Source organism: Drosophila guanche, unplaced genomic scaffold (genome assembly GCF_900245975.1).
Source record: "Drosophila guanche unplaced genomic scaffold, DGUA_6, whole genome shotgun sequence".
Lineage (NCBI taxonomy): Eukaryota > Metazoa > Arthropoda > Insecta > Diptera > Drosophilidae > Drosophila > Drosophila guanche.
Genome location: NW_022995757.1, coordinates 556719 through 575676, shown reverse-complemented (window position 1 = coordinate 575676; position 18958 = coordinate 556719). Strand labels below are relative to the sequence as shown.

Genomic DNA, 18958 nt, shown 5'->3' with positions numbered 1-18958 from the left:
GCCAGCAGCAGCAGCAGCAGCAGCATCAGATCCAAAAAAAAACGAATTTTGCCAGTTGCTGCTGTCAGGTGGCGCCACTCCAGGCGTTGCACTTGCACGTCCGCTGCCAAGAGAGTGGCAGTGAGAGAGAGAAAGAGAGAGGAACGTTGAATAATTACAGTTAATCGAAATGAAAGCAAGTATGTACACATGTGTGTAAGTATTTAGTACATATAAATAAGCCGTGTGGCAAATGCCGAGGCCCCCCTCTCAAGAAAAACCAAAAATATTTATTACCTCGTACTCCACCCGCCTGTACCCTTTTTGATTCGCTTTCCGCACCAAAATATCTATGAAAATTTGCTGAAAACCAAAAATCTATGCCATGTTTCTGTTGTTTCTGTAGCTGATGTTTTTCCTCAGTTTTTGGCGTGTTTTTCGATATATATTTTTTGTTTTTGTATTTTTCAGAGTCAATTAAAAATTGTAAATTTTACTTATAATTTTAAGGTAGGCAAAATGCAATGCGACCAACGACGACGGCGACGGCGACAAGCGATGAAAAAAAAAAAAAATTGCAATTACAATTTTTCGCGTCTTTGTCACGGCAACATACACGGCGCGCGGCGTTAGGCAGTTCAGCATTGCAGCCGGAAGACGGAGCGGACGGAGACGAAGGTTGGGCACCCGCTTGATGGCGTCAAATTTGGCGTTGAATGAACCTCACCCCAATCACACCACAATGCCCCCTGTCCCCGACTTGAAGGATGGGATCTGATAGTTGTCGCAGCAGAAGATCGGGTGAACTGTTTGCGTGGCCCATTGCAAGCACTAAGATGCATCCGTGCCGACATGGAAGGGTAATTGTGTTGATTGAAGATACAAATGTACATATTCAAATGCATCTGTAGATTGCTGTGAATGGAAATGGTCTGGATAGCCAGGCCACAAGTCTCTGTCACAATTCATTTGAGTTTAATTGGTTTTCCAGTGCACATCACACACGTGGGCTATATATCAAATATTAAGGCAAGTGGAAACCAAGCGCACAGCAGGTCTTACGAAGGTCTATTGCGGAGCAAACCCTAAAAGTTGCTATAAGATAATACATATATTCTTAAGTTGAAATAAGTTGAACTGTTTTCCTAACGTTGAGCTTCAATGGCCCGTTACCTAAGAATACTTCATAGTTACTGTCATAATAGTTTAAATGTAAAAGGATAGCTCCGCTGATCGCTAGCAACCTTAAAAGTCCATCTTTCAATAGGCCCTCACTCTTGGATCCTGGATTCGAGGCATTGAATCAACATGTGGACTTATTTGCGGTGGACATATTTTGCATTTGATTTTAATACACTTTAACGCAATCAATTTTATTTCTATCGTTGCGGTTGCCTGTCGAATCAAATTCGTTTTGATTTGCTTTTGAATGTGGGATGTGGGATGTGGGATGGCTATGTCGATGGCGATGTGGATTCGATTTGGATATGGATTTTGCCTTCTGCGCCATTCGCAAGGTCCCTGCCTGCCCACCTGAGACCGCGACTAACCCTCCTCCGCCACATTCGATTGAAATGAGAGAAAAAGAAAAAAGAAAATCTTGTTTACAACCAAAATGCGAGTGTGGAATGTTACGAAAAGTTGCCGTTGCCGTTGCCGTTGCCGTTGCGTTCCATATGCACACGATGATCTAGGCGATCCATATAGCCATGTCTGAATGAAGACCTGACCGAACACTTGGAACAGAACACAGATCCGCGACTTATGTGTTAACATAAAACAGATGACGAACAGCAGCTGCGACTGCCAATTTCGCTTCAAAAAATTTCGAGTGGAGCAGAGTGGAGGAGGGAGATGACGAGAAGCGGACGGCGAGCGAGATCCCTGACGACTACTCCCTCCCCTCACTATTTTGCACATGGGATTTGGGATGATGGCGCTGATTAGATAATCTTCATAATCCCAGATAAGCTTAAATTATTGTCCAGACAGCTCTCTACAGCTTAGTGCAGTTTTGTGACTGCAACGGAGACTACAGACGATACCCACTGATCGCAATGGGCCAACGGTCGCTGATCTGTCTGCCGCTGTTCCTGTTGCTGGTGCTTCTGGGGGTGAGTAGTCTCCATGACATGATTCTCGAAATCAAGAGATCAGATTCCACCCCACAAAGGCAGAGCGCAAGAAACCGGTTGCAGGTTGCAGCCACAGCTGCGGAAACTTTTTCAAACAATCAAAAACAATCCATGATTATACTTTATCCAAGAATAGCTTTTGTAGAGTAAGACATGTTTGCATAACTAGTTTAGGGCTAATAATACCAGGTGTGACCTTATTGAACGAGCAGAAACGGTGTGAGACGCGCTCGAACGCGACAAAACTTAGACAAGCCTGCACTGGGGGTTAGGCACTGCAAGTGAATCGGTTGAAGCTATGTATGTACATATTTGTTTACTATTCCTCCAAATGCAATTATAGATGCTGCAAATCGGAGCCCTGGCCAGACCCACACCCACACCAATAACATCTCCACTGGGGAGAGACCCCCAATCGCTGGCACTGCTGCGGGCGCGTGACCTGTGCAGTGTAAACCTGAGTCACGCCCAGCGAGTACGAATGGATCGGATGCAGTATGATAATCTGCCGCATGTGCAGCGATACGTTCACTGCTTCTGGGCACGCCTGGAACTGTGGCACGACGACACTGGATTCGATGCACTGCGCATTGTCCACAGTTTTGGGGGACCACGTCGATTAAATGTGGAGCAGGCACTGCCGGCCATCAATGGCTGCAATGCAAAGGCGCGAAGAGTGTCGAGTGGACTGGTCTTAGACTGGTGCTACAGTGCCTTCGCCTGTGTGCTGAGGACACCGGTGGGCGATTGGTTTCGCCGGCACATGACCGACGTCATCAATGGTAATGCCTAGGGGGATGTCCACATCGGTTCGAATATAGCATTGGCAAGTAAGCTGTAGAGAAACTTCACATTTTCAGATAGGAGATAGCTGCCAAAATCACTAAAAATAATGTTTGTTAAAACGATTCGTAGTCATATCACGGCGAAGCCGTTGGAAATACTAAAATCTTCAAAAGCACGCAACCGTCCCAAGCGTTATGCAGCCGCTTTCCAAGATGTCTCGATCAGCGATTGGATGGGCGTACTGGGACAGCCACTGGAGTCTGCCCATGGCCCCATACATATCGACAACTCGGGCACGCATCAATTGTGTCCGTGTTTGCAGGCAAGCGAACAGCAAATTCGGGAAACCCAGACAACCGAGCAGAATGGTGATACGAAAACTGATGCCACGGAGGAGCAGAAGGATATGAGTACAGAGACACCAGGGGAAAATAAGAAGAATCGCTGCCACAAGTGTGGTAAGAAATTGGGTCTGACTGGAGCATTCCCATGCCGTTGTGGCGGCATTTACTGCGCAGTCCATCGCTACAGCGACCGGCATGACTGCAGCTTCGACTACCGCGAATTGGGCGCCAATGAGATCCGTCGTGACAATCCGGTTACTGTGGCCAAAAAGTTGCCAGATATATAGCGTCCATACATAAAACATACCAATAAATAGCTTTTCCATCCAAAAATGCATCGCAGGATGCACAAAATTCAAACCAGAAATAGTCCCATGCTGTAAAATACTAACCAAAAAATACCAACAATAAAATACCAGCTAATCTCCTATCATATCAGCTATTTTTTAATTTCTTGGCTTTGTATTACGTGATCATCAATGTGGTCGATAAAAATCAAAGGACTGTGTCGGCATAATATAATTTATTCGCATAATTTATTTATTTTTTAAAATAAATTAGACGGGAATACTCATTTATTGCATTAATCTATCGATAAGCGTGAAGACTATCGACAGAGACATCTAATTTTGTTACATCTCTAAAACCTTGCAGCAGAGACACCACGAGAAAATGCAAAAAACTAAAACCAAAACAAAATCAAAACCGAAGCTACTTGCCCCAGCGGAAGTGATGCAGGTCGACAGTGGTGCGGCCTTAGACGAGGAGGTCCACGAGGAGGCAGGTGCATCGGATGATGATGATGAAATGGACTTGGCCAACTTCAAATCAAGCTCCTCCGCCACAGTTCAGAAGAAGAAACGCAAGAAGGGCATTATTTATATATCAAACATACCAAGGCACATGAACGTGACACGTCTACGGGAGATCCTGGGGGAGTGCGGCAAGATTGGACGCGTATATCTGCAGCCTGAGAAGCAGTCAAGTGAGTGAAAGCACGTGCCTTACCAGCCACAGGCAAATGATTATCCTCCTCGTGTCCATAGGTGACAGGGCAAAGAAGAACAAGCGTAAGCGCTACAACATTCACTTCACCGAGGGCTGGGTTGAGTTCGAGTCGAAGCGTGTGGCCAAACAAATTGTACCTTTGCTGAACAACAAGCAAATCTCGACGCGTAAGAGCTCCCAGTTCTACGATTCGTTGTGGAGCATGAAGTACTTGCCGCGTTTCAAGTGGGTTCATCTCACCGAACGCATGAACTATGAGCAGGCTGTGCATAAGCAGCGTCTACAAACAGAGGTGTCCCAGGCCCGCAAGGAGACGACATTCTTCCAAAACAATCTGGACAAGAGCGAGCACCTCAAAAAGCAGGCCAAAAAGTCGAAAAAACTTGACCAAGGCAATAAGAATGAGGCGTAGCACTTAGAAATAATTATTTTTATGTAGAACTGGAGTGAAATATACATATTTAGTTTATGATTATCAATTACAACAGATTCGCCTTATATCCTAATGGTCATAAACTCTATTAACAATTAGCTTATTTCAAATAAAACGCAGCTAAGTTATGTATATCGCACAGAAATATCGTTTTGTCCCTGTTCATCGTCAAACATGCAAATAATAAAAAACCGCAAGGTCTAACGAGGTATCAAAGCATACACATTGTGTCGATTTGCTTTAAACAGTAAGAAGTAGTGCCGTCGATCAAACATATACCACATAAAAACCATATTAATATTTTCATCAGAAAAAAAACATCGCCTAGAAAATACATTATCAAGAAAAATAATATGCATACATCGATATATTGATGTATCAATATATATCTAGCATCCCTAGCATTCCGCCATTTTCCTTTGTTGCGCCCGTGTGGTATTCGTAAATTCTGTGATCAAAACTTATTAATTACACATAGAAAATGGTAAATTTAAATCAAAAATCTATATTTTTTTAGTTGTTTGCAGTGCAAGTGTTAAGTTGAGAGTACAATTTGTTAGTTTTCATTGATGTTTTCATACAAATTAGCATTTTCAATTGCCGGGTGTGTGGCCCCGACGGTGACTCGAGCGACCACAAAGCCCAAGCCATTTTGACAGGCGGCCGCTTCGCACGTGAGCGGGGAGCGCCTTGCCCTTCCAGAATGTTCTTAATATTGTACAAATTAGAATGGTTTTCTTGCATTTGTAATGCAATTATTACAAAATGAGCAAAAGTAGAACTTTCTAGAATGCAATGCACGCCGTTTTGTGATGCTCAAGCGATGAATCACTCGCCGCTCTCTCGCAATTTTAGGGGTTAGGTCGAGGCGATGAGACGAATGGGAGAATGAAATTAGCTGATACACTCTAAACAACAAATGTTTACTTTTCCTCATGCAGGAGATGTCTCTAAATCCCGTGCGCGTGCTCAAGAATGAGGCGCAGGAGGAGAAGGCCGAAATGGCTCGTCTCTCCTCGTTCATTGGCGCCATTGCCATCGGTGATCTGGTGAAGAGCACACTGGGACCCAAGGGAATGGACAAAATCCTAGTTGCCAATGGCCGCAATGCAGGCCAGGTGGAGGTCACCAATGATGGTGCCACCATATTGCGTGCCGTGGGCGTTGACAATCCAGCAGCAAAGATTCTGGTTGACATGTCGCGTGTGCAAGACGAAGAGGTTGGCGATGGCACCACCTCGGTCACTGTGCTGGCCGCCGAGCTGTTGCGCGAGGCCGAGAAGCTGGTCGAACAGAAGCTCCATCCACAGATAATAGTCTCCGGCTGGCGCATGGCCACCCAAGTGGCGCTCGAAGCGCTGACTGCCGTTGCCCAGGACAACTCTGCCAACGATGAGACATTCAAGGCAGATCTACTTAACATTGCACGCACCACGCTGTCCTCCAAGATCCTGCACCAGCACAAGGAGTTCTTTGCGAATCTCGCCGTTGATGCTGTCCTACGTCTGAAGGGCTCCGGCGAGCTCAAGTCCATACAGATCATAAAGAAGTCTGGTGGCACATTGGGTGATTCGTTCCTGGATGATGGTTTCCTGCTGGACAAGAAGCCAGGTGTTCATCAGCCACAGCGTGTAAGTGTCAATGACCAGCAACCCCCCTCCCCCCCACTAACCAAAGCCAACCAAGCTCTCTCTCTCTCTTTCTGCGTCTGCTGCTGCATATTATCGCGTCAAAATGACTGTGAGCTATGTATTTTTGATCTCATATCACAGCCATTTTGACGAGTTTGATGTGCAGTCCATCCATCCATCAATACAACGGCAGAGTAGAGCTTTTCCAGTGTTGTACAATCGAAGGTGTCGCGCGTGACTTTGCAAATAAATCAAAGAAGGTGCAAACAAATGGAAATTATTTAAAAACTTTGCATAGAAATGCATTTATAAACAGAGTGTGTTTGCCTCATTTGTATTGTGATTTGATTTCGCTTTGTTGTTGTTTATATTCTAGCATTGTGTCCTCCCTCCTCTTCCTCTCTCTAGATTAAGAATGCAAAAATTCTCATTGCCAATACGCCCATGGACACGGACAAGATCAAGGTATTTGGCAGCAGCATTAAGGTCGATTCATTGGCCAAAATCGCCGATCTGGAGATGGCCGAAAAGGAGAAGATGAAGGAGAAAGTCAACAAGATTCTCAATCACAAATGCAATGTGTTCATCAATCGTCAGCTGATCTACAATTACCCGGAACAGCTTTTTGCCGATGCCAAGGTGATGGCCATCGAGCATGCCGACTTTGATGGCATCGAGCGTCTGGCATACTGCACTGGCGGTGAGATTGCCTCCACCTTTGAGAACCCATCGCTGGTGAAGCTGGGCGAGTGCGATTTGATCGAACAGGTCATGATCGGTGAAGATACACTGTTGCGTTTCAGTGGCGTTAAGCTGGGTGAGGCCTGCACGATCGTCATTCGCGGTGCCACCCAACAGATTCTGGATGAGGCCGATCGTTCGCTGCACGATGCCCTCTGTGTATTGGCTGCCACAGTCAAGGAGTCGCGCATCATTTATGGTGGTGGCTGCTCAGAGGCTCTCATGGCCAATGCTGTGTTCAAGAAGGCCGCCCTCACCTCCGGCAAGGAAGCCATTGCCATTGAGGCTTTTGGACGTAAGTGTCCCCAGCACACCCTCCCCCCTTCCGGGAAGTGATGGACAGAGATTTATATTGATTGCTTTCTCTCGCCTTTTTTTTCTAGGTGCTCTGCTGTCGCTGCCCACAGCCATTGCCGATAATGCTGGCTACGATTCCGCTCAGCTGGTCTCCGAGCTGCGGGCTGGTCATGCCCAGGGCAAGAACCAGCTAGGTCTGGACATGGACGAGGGCAAGGTGGCCAATGTACGCGAATTGGGCATCACCGAGTCGTATGCCGTCAAGCGACAGGTACTCATGTCTGCCTCGGAGGCTGCCGAAATGATACTGCGTGTGGACAACATCATCAAGTGTGCGCCTCGCCGTCGTGTGCCCGATCGTGGCTACTGCTAGACTAGACTCATTAAGTATTCTCTTGTTCTAGGATCATGTTTTTTTTTGTAAAACAACCCCCCGCCCCATACCCCCCATACAACCTCGTTTAACATTTTCACGTGTCTTTTGTTTGTTTATAAACAATACAAATAACCCCACTACCCCTACCTCCTCTCGCTAAACACTTTTTGATTCATTTAAACGCACTGCTCTCACACATTAAATGATTGTCAAACAACAAAAGAAACAAGATAAAGCCCAGCTTTGGTAAACAGCAGACTCTGGCTGCCACAGAAGCATCGTAGGACGAACAAAATTAAAGCATTTCAAAAATGTTCAGCTAACTAAACTACACAACAACAAAACAAACACCAAACAACTTGCAAATGAATACAATTATTGTAAACATTATTGATATGTGCAGCGAGGCGAAAGAGAGTCGAGTCGTTCACACTCACGCAACACTCACAAAGAGAAAGACCGAAAGACCACAAAGAAATGAAAATAAAAACGATCATATTTATATGCTTAACAAAACTAAACACTAAATTGTGTATTTTATTTCGAATGCGTGCTTAATGCTTAATTGATGAGTGGCATTGGGTTGGGCAAACTGCAGCTCCTCAAACTGTGCCCAATAGTTGCCCGTATCAACGGTGACAATGAACACAATAAAAAGATTATATAGATCTTACCCATACGCTCCAACAACAGCTGGTTGCAGCTGAAGACTATCTCGTGGTCGTACGAGTGCAGGTCGTCGCTGATCAGTAGATTCAGTCGGAGAGCTGGTTCGCAAAGTGATTCAAAATCTGAAACTTGCGCTAAATGCATGCCACATTGGACGTCCACGAGTAGGCTTGCACATTCTCCTGCCAGGGAAAGTACTTCCCGAGTGGCAGGCAAATGAGCAAATTTTATCTTAAAAATTATGTTGTAGCCATAACCGCCATAACAATTTAATTATCAATTGAAACACAATGGGGTTCGAATTGAAATTTTGCATGGAAATGAACGATGATTCGTCTTTGCCCCATCCATGTCCAATGGAACTAACTCCTGCCGTTCCCTGCTACTGCAATGCTGCTCTCTGCTCTCTACTCTCTGGAGCATTGTTTCCTTGTGTTTAATAGCTCGAGATTCACTTATTTGATAATGTAATGTGTCATATAATATTATTAGCACAAGTTATAACAGAGCACGGTTCTGGCAATTCCCTTTAAAATAACAAAATATTGAAATATACATAAATAAATGGCACAACATCGAGCATTAACATTGCAAATACACATTTTTATTGTAAATCTTTCGCGTTTCTTCATTACAATCAAAACGTATCAAATGTGGGGTGCAAGTGGTGGGCGAGGGGTCAAATGAAAACCTACGGATTAATGGATTTAATATCCATAATGGTTAAGGTTATCGAAGTGGTTTACGAGTCATTTGGGTCCTATAAGTTATATATGTTTAACTCGTATAAAGCGATAAAGAGGGTTACCATTTACGGAATTTTTTTGTTTTTTTGGTTAGAGCAAACAAACACGCAAGAAAAACAAAAATAAAAGGGCATTATGGGCAAAGAGGTCTTTCAAATATATACAATCGGCCTCTGGGTTAAAATTATACACACACACAGAGAGAGAGAGATAGATAGTTAGATAGATAGAGGGTTGAGTGACTGAGAAAGAGAGAGAGAGAGGACGTTTCCAAAAGTTGCAAAAATTGGCATTAAGTGGTCGCAGATCCGTTTGCTTTTTGGTGGGGGATGGGCCCTAGGAAATGGCGCACTCCATTTCCCCATGCTTGGGCACACAGTCCAATACAAGTGCGACGGCACGGGACATGTATGTCATGGTTCCATAGCTGCCGCTGGGAGCACTACACAGAGAGAGAGAGAGAGTGAGCGAGAGTTAGCTTTGAGGCTGTTCATGTATGGATTATGTTCATACTGTTCCTACCTGTCGTACAGATGCTGACAAATATAGGCCGCACCGCCACAGAGTAACATTCCCGAAGCGGCCTGCTGCTGCTCCTTTCCATCCTTGATCTTGGCACAACACAGGGTGGCATCGCCCTGGACCTTACGCTGATCCTCGAGGAACAATTGATTGGCCTTGTGGACCAGATGCTCCACATAAATGATGCCACCCAGTGTGGGCACCATATTGTGCTCGGTGACCAGGGTGAGCACCATGAGGGCTTCGACCACCAGCTGGCGATACTCGGGCTGTGGTATCTGATTGAGGGCCGTCTCCACCTCGAGGGCAAACTTAAGCTCGCCGGGCGTCATCTCCTGGGTGAGACTCTGCTGCAGCACACGTCCCTCGATGGCCAGGCCCTGGCACTTCTCCAGCACCGTCCAGACGCGCGAGTAAAAATCACGCGGCACACGATTAAGGGCGCCATCGAGGCGACGACGACGCAGCCACTGACCCTGGCGATCATCGATGGTCGCAATTAGAGCATCCTCGCCCTCGGGATCACCCAGACCAATCTGGCTCTTCTTGCTGACGCGACTGCTCTTGCAGCTGACAATCGACAGATTGCCCCGGGCCACTGCAAAGCGGAAGATAATCAAATGAATGAACGAAAGGAGGATGAATGAATGAATGGGGGACATGGGGGACATGGACATACCACTGCTGACAGCAAACTCCTTGCCGCTGAGTATGTGATAGAGGAGATTCTTCATCTCGAAGGGCGAGAGGTTAAGTAAATGCTCCGATGCCGCCTCACCGTCACAGTTCAAGGTGCGTGACAGCTCCTTGGCCATCACCTGAATGATCAGGCCAACGCGCAGGCGTAACATTTCGTGAAACAACTGCGGCTCGGTGCGTATGAACATGGCCAGATAGACCATCAGCTCCTGGGTGAGCATTGCTGTGCTCTCATCATCTCCATAGGCCTGCCAGGAACACACACATTAATATTGATTATGGATAATACTCTATTTAATCTATTCACATCGTGTATCAGTTGACGCAGCTCGCCCTCCGGCAGGGGTGCCGTTATGGTGTGCTCGTTGTTCGGCGGCATGCCCACGGTGACCTGCTTCTGACGCACCAGCAAATCGGTGACGGCCTTGGCCAGATCCTCTACACGTTTACCCAACATCCCGGCCGTGTGGCGCACCAGTCCCCAGAGCTTCTGCTGGCAGGCCTTCTCGTAGAGGCCCTTGAGCAGGTCACGTACGGTGACCACGCGTCCCTCCTCCAGCATTCCTTCAGAGTGAGAAGAATCGTTGTTAGACGGATTCACATTCAGATTCAGGCTGCTGCTGTTGTTGCAATTGTTAGTCGTGCTGCTGCTGCTGTTGCTGCTGTTGCTGATGTTGCTGCTGCTGCTGATATTGGCGGTGGATGCGGCAGCGGCAGCGGCACCTCCTCCAGGCGCCGTTGTCGTTTTGGGCGTCGAAGTGGCATTGGCTTTGTCCTTGGCGGCATTCGGAGTGGCTGTAATTGAAGCAGCAGCATCATCGATGATCACTGTGGGCAGCTTTGGCTTTCCCTTGCTACCACCACCTGCACCTGCACCTGCACCTTCTGCCCCACCACCACCACCACCTGCAACATTAGCATTAGCCAGTCCGAGCACCACCTCGTCCACGAATTCTTGCTCGAGCTCTTTAAGTTGGTTTTTATTTGATTTTTGTTTGGGTTTGGGTTAGTTTCGGGTTGCGTTAAGGAACAGCGAAAAGTATAGGAAGAATCGGTTGGATGTTGGTTGGTGTTTTGTTTTTTTTTCCATGGTTAATGCAACATGCGGCACACAGAGAACATGCGTGGAATGTGTTTGTGTGTGTGAGGCGTGTGTGTTATTTTTGATGTGTAGCGTGGAATATAAAATAAAATGTAAAAGAAATACAAAAATTATACGTTAGAAAAAATGCATTAAACGTGAACCAAGTAAAAATATATTAAGTGATGGATAATATTATTTGTAAGCCATAACTTAAAGCAGAAAGCGCTTAAAACTAATGTGTTTAATGCCTAAAAATTAAATAAATAAAAGCAAAGCGGCGATTTGTGATGAAACAAGTGACTAAAATCACATACAAAACGATCACAAAAGCAATGGGGAAAATGTTTAAACAGAAAGTTAAGTGGAATCACAAAAGAGTTGGAAATATATTTAACAGTTCAAGGAATTATGGGACAATATTTGGGGGAAAATTTGAGCAGATCAACACAGAGGGCAGACAATCTTTGGCTTTAAGTAATCACAAAAATACACAAAGAGAGGTGGAAAGTTAAGGGAATTATTTGACAATATCTGGGGGAAAACAAAGGCAGAAAAGGTGGGAGAGTAAATGGGATGCAAATGCAAAGATACAATAAAAATGCTACGTAAAGGTTATTTGCCAATCTCTGGCTATAAATTACAAAGGGAGAGAGTGGAGTAAGGGAAAGGAGTGGAGTGGAGTCTTGTCCTCATTTGATTACAAGCCCCATTTAGATGCTCTTACACAACCACGACGACGACCATCAACATTAGCAACGATCTACAGCCATCTATAGACAGATTTGGGAACGAGAAGACAAACTTACCTCCAGCTCCGGCCACGGCAGAGGCATTATCATCCGATTTATTCTTAAATCCCAAGCCAGCTGTAGACATTCGCAAACATAACGAGCACGAAGAGTACGAAGAACGGAGTACGAAACGTTGCACGATGGACAAGAACAAGAATGTGAATGTTTTAAGGGGTACAATGAGTACAATATTGAATGCAGATCAGACTTATACCTAAGACTAGTGTTTGAAATATTCAACTAAAGAAGAATGACTCCAAGGCCGATAACCTTAATCGACAGAAGCTAACATAACTAGAAGATTCTGATTACATCTGCGCTCCAGCTCTACCTCTTTGGCTAGCCTGGCCAAGCTGCTCTCGCACTCACTTAAGTCCAGGATTCAACATAACTTCCACTTTGTATCCATTCACAGAAGCCTATCATTGGACTCCAAACTAAATAGTGATACTTGTTTCAATCTGCTCAAGAGTCCAGCTCCAATGTAGAATATCACCAAATACAGACAGAAGGAGACGTGAATGAGAATGGACTTTGGAATACCCTTACAATCTATGCACTATTTTGTTCTGAGCTTAAAAATATGAAAACTGAATATTTTCAGTGCTTATGTGTGTGTGTGTTAAGGCGTGTGTGTGTGTGTGTGTGTGATTGTAAAGCGTTGGTGTACCATGTGTACCATAACATTTTTGTGTCCTTAGAGGAGATAATAAAAGCTTTAAGCTGATCTAAAACCATATTGTTTTTGTGTTCTTTCCTTGAAGACTATGTATGTGTCCCTCTGCTGGCACTCACCTGTATTAAAGTCAAGGCCCTGTGTATCGACCAGATACTGGAGTATGTCGCCCTGCTCCTCGAGATTCTCCGTTTCGCGCAGCATGGCAATCAGCTCCTCCACTTCTGTGTCAGCGAAATTGGTTTCCGCCCGATGGCGTTGAATGAGAATTTTTGGCACCGTTACTATAACATATTACACCAATACGCAAGCACACAGAAATACCCAAAGAAATGAAAATAAAAAATAAAAAGATAAATGTATAAGAACATAATTTACAACAAAGTGGAAACTAAATTCGAATTTGAAAAGAAAGAGAAACTGTGTGGACTGGGGGAAACACTAACTCTCTTGCTGGCGTACGAATTCGCTGCGCCTGTCGATGGCCGAACGATTCTGTCCGTGTGGATCCACGGGATAGATGTTCTCGCGTATGACCAGCTCGTTGCCCAGCAGAAGACTCGGTGTGCTGGGCCCCTCCTCGGGCGTGGTGGCAAACACTGAGACATGGCTCTGCTTGTTGGCCTGGAGCCAGGGCGGCGGCACCACCGATGATAGTCGTCGCTCTGTGAGCGGTGAGGGTCCCTCCATGCCAAGGTTATCGGCTGCAAAACATACACAGACACAAAAAAGTTATCCAAATAGAGCACAAGAAAGGTTTCCACTTACAGTCGACATTTATGGAGCGCGTCTTCTTAATGGCTCCCTTGCAGGACATGCGACGGCGTAGAGTCCGTGGCCTCAGCTGTCCGCCGCGTAGATTCATTGTGCTGCGATTGCTAAACGATCGCAAAAGATGCTCGTCCAAATACGTTTGCACATCGGGATGCAGACGATCCGGATAGCCATCCTCGGTGCTCCCCAGAAAACTCAAGTCCGTGATGGCCGACGTGTTCAGAAAGTCCTTCAGGCTGCCCAGCATCACGCGGGTGCCGTTGATGTAGCCAGACTTGAGTTTCCGCATCGTTTGGATCATGGCCAGCGGTATCTTGTCCTGGTCTGGATCGTTGATTGACAAAATGTTAGCTAAACTTCTGCACCACTTTTGGATTTTGTCAAAATTTATGATTTGTGTGGATGTGTGCCTCTTGTGGCTCTTGTTTCTCGATCAATTGATTGAATGGAATGGAATGGCGTTTGTGGTTTTGTTTGGTTATTAGGGCGCTGTTTCTTATAGCTACGGTTTAGTCACACAATAAATACAACAATGGCCGGCATATAATATATTTATGCACGTATTAGGTACACAGGGATTCCAGCACCTTCAGTGGGGATTTTTGCAGGGGATTAGTCAAGTGCGCAAATCCAAACATGACCGAAAAAATGCATACAAATAAGGAACAAGTTTAGCCACAAGCGCCAAGCAAAGGACCTACACAGTAAGTGGGTGTAATTTGTAATTTTACACAGAAATTAGCTACATAAATTATGCATAAATAATTTTGTAATTTATGATTTTTCCGGCACCAAATACCGAAACAAAGTTTACGTTTGCCGATTTTAAAAGGATTACATTTTAAATGCAGATGGTATATTTCCACTGTAAATTTTGATTTTATTCATTGCACGGAGCCAGACTGTGCGCAGGTTTAAATTTACCATAAGCGAACGGATTGGGATATGTTTGAACTGAAATTCGAGTAAACTAAAGCGACCATAGAGCAGGGGGTTTGTAGAGAGAGATTTTGGCAAAGAAAACAGAGTACACATAAGAAAGAGTAACAATAAATGTTTAGGGGAAAATATTGCTTAAATTATTTACAAACGTTTTAAGAAAGTTTAGAGGCTGCATAACGAGGGAGGGAGTAGTAGTCGTAAAGCTGGAGGAAAGACTAAATGCAGACACAAGCCAAAATATCATAGATTAGAGATTACAGAGTTCAAGGATCACAGGATCAATTTCTCAACAATTTGTTGTTGATTTTGTTGTGTGTGTGTGTGTGTGTGGGAGGAGTGTTTATTGTTTTTTTTTTTGGATGCAGATTCGGTTTGAGTATTTGGAATTTTGTAATTGGTAATTACCTAGCATATAGTGGGTTGCCATTAGTGTAATTGTCGGCCTGCCCAACATGTGACGCCAATTGTTGGTCAAGAATGCTAAATTTGTGGTAAAATTGCTGGCAAGCAAATCGGGATCGCGTGTTGTATAGTATTCTTCATAGTCGATATGCTGTGTAAGTGTTTGATTTGGTTTGATTGATTGTTTTGGTTTGTTTGTTTTGTTTTGTTGGTTGATCGGTGTGTAGGTTGGTTGCATTTCGTATAAAATAAACAAGAGAAAGGTATTTTGATTGGTTTTTTGTTTGCATCGATTTTCTATGGCCAATTTGCAATGGAGCAATTTCAGAGGATAAACTCAAGAGTACAAATCAATCAGAGCGGGAAAGTAACAAATGGAAATGTCAACTAAAAACTAAGTAAAAATCCATTACAAAAATATATAAATATATGTGTAAGTATGTATGTTTGTGCATATGTATTTATGTATTGCTTCTATATTTTAATATATTCTATATACTACCAAGTGTTTCTTTTTTCTGCCATAACCAAGAACTAAAATAAAAAATAAACGATAATGATTAAAACTAGTAAAATCGATTGCCCAACGTCACATGATTCAATAAGTTCCCAAGTAATTTCATTAATAGAAACAGAAGAATTGACATTTGTAATGCTGATACTGCAACTTAATGAATTCAAAGACTCGTACGCACAACATCTAACCGAAGAGGCACATACGAATTAAATGAGTGAGAGTTTCACAGTGTTTACATAAAGTAAATAAAATAAAATGTAAATTCCACTGTGGGAACTTATTGAACCATTCATATAGTCGGTACACATATGGCATCCAGTGGAAGTAGAGTCGGGGGGGGGGGATCACTTGAGCCTCCAGTTGACAATAAATATCCAATTGGAAGTCACTTGCTGCGGCCATTGAGGGCAATCGAGTGTAAGAATATATCATAAATGAATCTCTAATAAATAAATTCAAGTGCGTATGTGTGTGCGCGTGTGTGTCAATTAATTTATAAACAATACAGAAAGAAACCAAACGCAAACCCTTGCAAGTAAATAAATAAAATAAAAACAGAAAGAGAGCAACAAATTAAATGGATAGTAAGGGGGGAGAACCACACACAGAGAGAGAGAGAGAGATACTTATTAAATGAAATAACAAATAAAATTGATGAAAAAGTAACAGAAAAAAGAAATATTTGTTGTGTTGTCTGTGAAGGAACCGACCTAAGTGGATGCGCTTCAGCACCAGGGTGACCAGTGGCCGGCCCAGCAGATCCCAAGCGGACTTGAGAAAATTGATTTCGCCCTTAAGGATGTCGATCATGAGTTCGTTATCGGAGGCTATATAGAAGCGCGACAAGTCGGCAAACTGATGCACATCATACGAATAATACAATAATAATAATAACAATGATAAATAAAAATCAAATAAATAGAGTAGAAAATAGAGTAGAGCTTAAGGAGAGCAAACAGAGGAGACAGGCGAAAGGTGACAGGTAGGGACACAAAACTGTGAACTCACCTGCGGCGTGAAGGCGAATATACGATCCTTCAGGGAGTACAACTTGCTGGTGCTGAGTATGCCCACATCACGGGACTTGCGACCGCTGAGGCCGAGCTTCCGATTGCGCCCCAGATACGTGTACAAATGGCTAAGGACACGTGCGGGCTGCACCTCAATGGGCGCCACCTCGGCTATGGTCTGGACATGCAGATCATGCTCGGCCAGCTTGTCCCGTATCTCATTGTCCTCGGCAATGATCACCACTTGGACGACCACATCGGGTTTCTTTTGGGCACCCAGACGACGATTCAGTGGATCCAGTTCACCCACAGCCAGGAAGCCCTGCAGCCAAAATGGAACTAGAATTAGTTTCAATTGCAGAAATTTCTTCATAATTTATACTTTACCTCCTGCAGGAGACGGCCCAAAATGAACAGCGATTGACCCCACAGGAAGGGACAACGGCCCACAACTTCGCGCAGCTGTGATCCAGGTTTTTGATACTCGAATCCCACCAGATCCTGGGGCACAGCATAGCTTTCGGGCACCAGCAGTGTGCCATCCTCGGAGCGGACCATTATCTTCTCCAAACGATCGGCATACTCCTGCACCGAGCGCTTGTCGTTTTGAAATGCATGGAACAGGATGAGGTAGCAGAAGAAGAGCGGCCATTCGCACTCAATGTTCTCGAACATGCGCAGCTCCCAGCGCTCGTAGTAGAGCCTGGAGGGATCCTCTTTGGGTGTGCGATAGCCATCGCGCAGGAAGCGCTTGCAGCCGTATTTACCCTGCAAGCGGGACAGAATCGCATCTTTGGTGTTGTGTATCAGCTGGGCATCGTCCACGGCGAACGCGGGAAATCCAATCACACACAGGAGGCCCGAGTCCAGCTCCTTGCTGTTGGATTCACGTGGCAGCATGGACTGAAGCACAGCCTGGCATTTGTGCGCCTCATCGGCAAGTACATGAATGACGCTGGCCGGTCCGCCGCGTGCCCCAAACAAATCCAATTCGTTCATCGCCTCCAAGGCGGCCTTGGCCATGCCAATGGAGCTGGCATTTAATTCCGGCTCACCTGAACACACAGAATTTTTGTGTTATTTCTGTTATATTAAGTGCACCAAAAGGTGGAGGAAAAGTGTAACCCACCATGATTGGTCTTGTCGCCACGCTCCCAGATGCCATAGTCGGGTATGGAGTAGGCCGATTCAATGTAAAAGACCAGATTCTGTATGAACGACACCTCGTCCAGGGAGAAGACAATCTGCAGACCGGAGGCTGTCATTTGGGCCAGGATCAGGAGATACAGAGAGACGGCATCGATTTGCAGATGTCCCCACTCGCCATCCTCGACCACGGGCAGGCCATTTTTGCTGGAGTACTTGGCATGCAGCGAATCGTAGGGGCTCTGGGTCATCTTGAACTTTTCGACCTTGTCCTTTTGGTTCATCATGGCCATGAGCAGGCCGCGCATTAGCTTCACACAGCTCTGCTCCAGCTCGTAGCATTTGGCACGATCCTCATCCTGATCGGCTATCTTCTTGTAGGCCATCGACAAGCCCCAAACGGCCAGGATGCAGTACACATTGTCGCGTATCCATGCATGCGAGTTGACATTGGAGGCAGGAAATAGGCCGGTCACCGGCTCCTGGTGCGCCAATATAAGGCGATGAACAATCCGCTGATAGTAGTCCAAGCGGACGCCCGAATTGCTACGTGAACGCATCTCGCCTATGTGTGTGCTGTCTCTGTCACTACACGTACAAAAAGAGCATGCCATGTGTTAGGTTTGTTAAAATCGTTGGATGCTGCTGCTGCTGCTGCTGTTGCTGTGGCTGCTGCATGCAGCTACTGCACTTGAAATGATCACTTACATAATTTAGAATCGTTTGTTGTGGTCTGTGGGGCAGCCAGGGCACGCACGCATGCAATTGTTGTCTCACGGCCGTGAGAGGCGCCTCTCACAGAGGCAGAGGAGGATGACCAACCGACCCGACCACTGCGACCACACGCTTCATGAACCCCTAGAACCCGCTAGAAACGTCGTCAGCACTTGCAATCCATCTCATTCTCGATGAGAAGTCGTATGTGAAGTAACGCGAGTTGCCACAATCAATATCAATGTATTTTCTGTCCGTTCTTTGCAAATAAAATGTAATTGTAATTAAAAAAACCAAACCAAAAGTCAACTCAATGTCATGCAGTGTGACCAGAGGCGGCCAAACGGTATTGGTTCGATAATGAACGAACCAAAAAACGAACTTCTTATCGTTTCGCTTGTTCACGATCGGGAATCTTATTTCTCGGGGAGCTAATACTCTCAGCACTGCACATATAATTTTACGCAAATGCATTTTTGACAAGATAAGGCAACAATAAGTACTCTCTTTTATTTGATGGTCTATAAAGTGCGCTT

The 18958-nt window shown here is 45.1% G+C and overlaps 5 protein-coding genes and 1 long non-coding RNA gene across 15 annotated transcripts in view; 5 read left to right on the top strand and 1 right to left on the bottom strand.

The window, feature by feature from the left end:
* Positions 1-437: 437 nt before the first annotated feature.
* LOC117590269 lies at positions 438-1355 on the top strand. The gene is made up of 2 exons (XR_004574277.1): positions 438-909; positions 971-1355. It is a non-coding gene; the product is annotated as an uncharacterized LOC117590269 (long non-coding RNA).
* Positions 1356-1960: 605 nt separating this feature from the next.
* Positions 1961-3080, top strand: LOC117590267. The gene is made up of 2 exons (XM_034282752.1): positions 1961-2093; positions 2458-3080. The coding sequence occupies exons 1-2, from the start codon at positions 2037-2039 to the stop codon at positions 2905-2907; spliced, it is 507 nt and encodes a 168-aa protein (XP_034138643.1). The 5' UTR covers positions 1961-2036; the 3' UTR covers positions 2908-3080.
* LOC117590265 (AN1-type zinc finger protein 6) lies at positions 2936-3679 on the top strand. The gene has a single exon (XM_034282751.1). It carries the CDS (start codon positions 3007-3009, stop codon positions 3529-3531), a length of 525 nt encoding a protein of 174 aa, XP_034138642.1. The 5' UTR covers positions 2936-3006; the 3' UTR covers positions 3532-3679.
* Positions 3680-3873: 194 nt separating this feature from the next.
* On the top strand, positions 3874-4737 carry LOC117590261 (pre-rRNA-processing protein esf2-like). Its single transcript, XM_034282748.1, has 2 exons — positions 3874-4229; positions 4291-4737. Exons 1-2 carry the CDS (start codon positions 3917-3919, stop codon positions 4662-4664), a joined length of 687 nt encoding a protein of 228 aa, XP_034138639.1. The 5' UTR covers positions 3874-3916; the 3' UTR covers positions 4665-4737.
* Positions 4738-5022: 285 nt separating this feature from the next.
* Positions 5023-18958, top strand: part of LOC117590259 (T-complex protein 1 subunit beta) — a 29490-nt gene continuing 15554 nt past the window's right edge. The window contains exons 1-4 of one of the 2 annotated variants that reach the window (XR_004574275.1): positions 5023-5169; positions 5627-6316; positions 6725-7352; positions 7441-8152. Coding sequence is in view for 1 of the 2 variants with exons in the window: in XM_034282746.1 (XP_034138637.1) it covers positions 5167-5169; positions 5627-6316; positions 6725-7352; positions 7441-7727 (1608 nt within the window). In the remaining variant the exon portion in view is untranslated. Of the gene's footprint in view, positions 5170-5626; positions 6317-6724; positions 7353-7440; positions 8205-18958 lie in introns of those variants that run through there. The other variant, XM_034282746.1, reaches the window with a different exon arrangement.
* LOC117590255 (probable phosphorylase b kinase regulatory subunit alpha) lies at positions 9227-18755 on the bottom strand. Of its 9 annotated transcripts, none has more exons than XM_034282727.1 (13): positions 18417-18755; positions 17692-18296; positions 16950-17617; positions 16561-16884; positions 16263-16407; positions 13686-14015; positions 13364-13621; positions 13037-13201; positions 12257-12316; positions 10674-11332; positions 10347-10614; positions 9668-10265; positions 9227-9587 (listed from the first exon to the last, which is right to left on the bottom strand). In XM_034282727.1, the coding sequence occupies exons 2-13, from the start codon at positions 18266-18268 to the stop codon at positions 9482-9484; spliced, it is 4158 nt and encodes a 1385-aa protein (XP_034138618.1). In that variant the 5' UTR covers positions 18269-18296; positions 18417-18755; the 3' UTR covers positions 9227-9481. The 9 variants fall into 9 exon arrangements, with proteins under 9 accessions (XP_034138618.1, XP_034138617.1, XP_034138624.1 ...); XM_034282726.1 differs by lacking the exon at positions 16263-16407 and adding an exon at positions 15039-15186; XM_034282733.1 differs by having other exon boundaries at positions 10674-10930; positions 18417-18754.

Coding starts and splice junctions, on each gene's coding strand:
- LOC117590265 (XM_034282751.1), top strand. CDS start 3,007: ATGTTTGTTAAAACGATTCGTAGTCATATCACGGCGAAGCCGTTGGAA.
- LOC117590267 (XM_034282752.1), top strand. CDS start 2,037: ATGGGCCAACGGTCGCTGATCTGTCTGCCGCTGTTCCTGTTGCTGGTG. Junction 2,094..2,457: donor TGTTGCTGGTGCTTCTGGGG/GTGAGTAGTCTC, acceptor ATGCAATTATAG/ATGCTGCAAATCGGAGCCCT.
- LOC117590255 (XM_034282726.1), bottom strand. CDS start 18,268: ATGCGTTCACGTAGCAATTCGGGCGTCCGCTTGGACTACTATCAGCGG. Junction 11,333..12,256: donor TGCCGTGGCCGGAGCTGGAG/GTAAGTTTGTCT, acceptor ACCAACTTAAAG/AGCTCGAGCAAGAATTCGTG. Junction 10,266..10,346: donor GGAGTTTGCTGTCAGCAGTG/GTATGTCCATGT, acceptor TCCGCTTTGCAG/TGGCCCGGGGCAATCTGTCG.
- LOC117590261 (XM_034282748.1), top strand. CDS start 3,917: ATGCAAAAAACTAAAACCAAAACAAAATCAAAACCGAAGCTACTTGCC. Junction 4,230..4,290: donor GCAGCCTGAGAAGCAGTCAA/GTGAGTGAAAGC, acceptor TCGTGTCCATAG/GTGACAGGGCAAAGAAGAAC.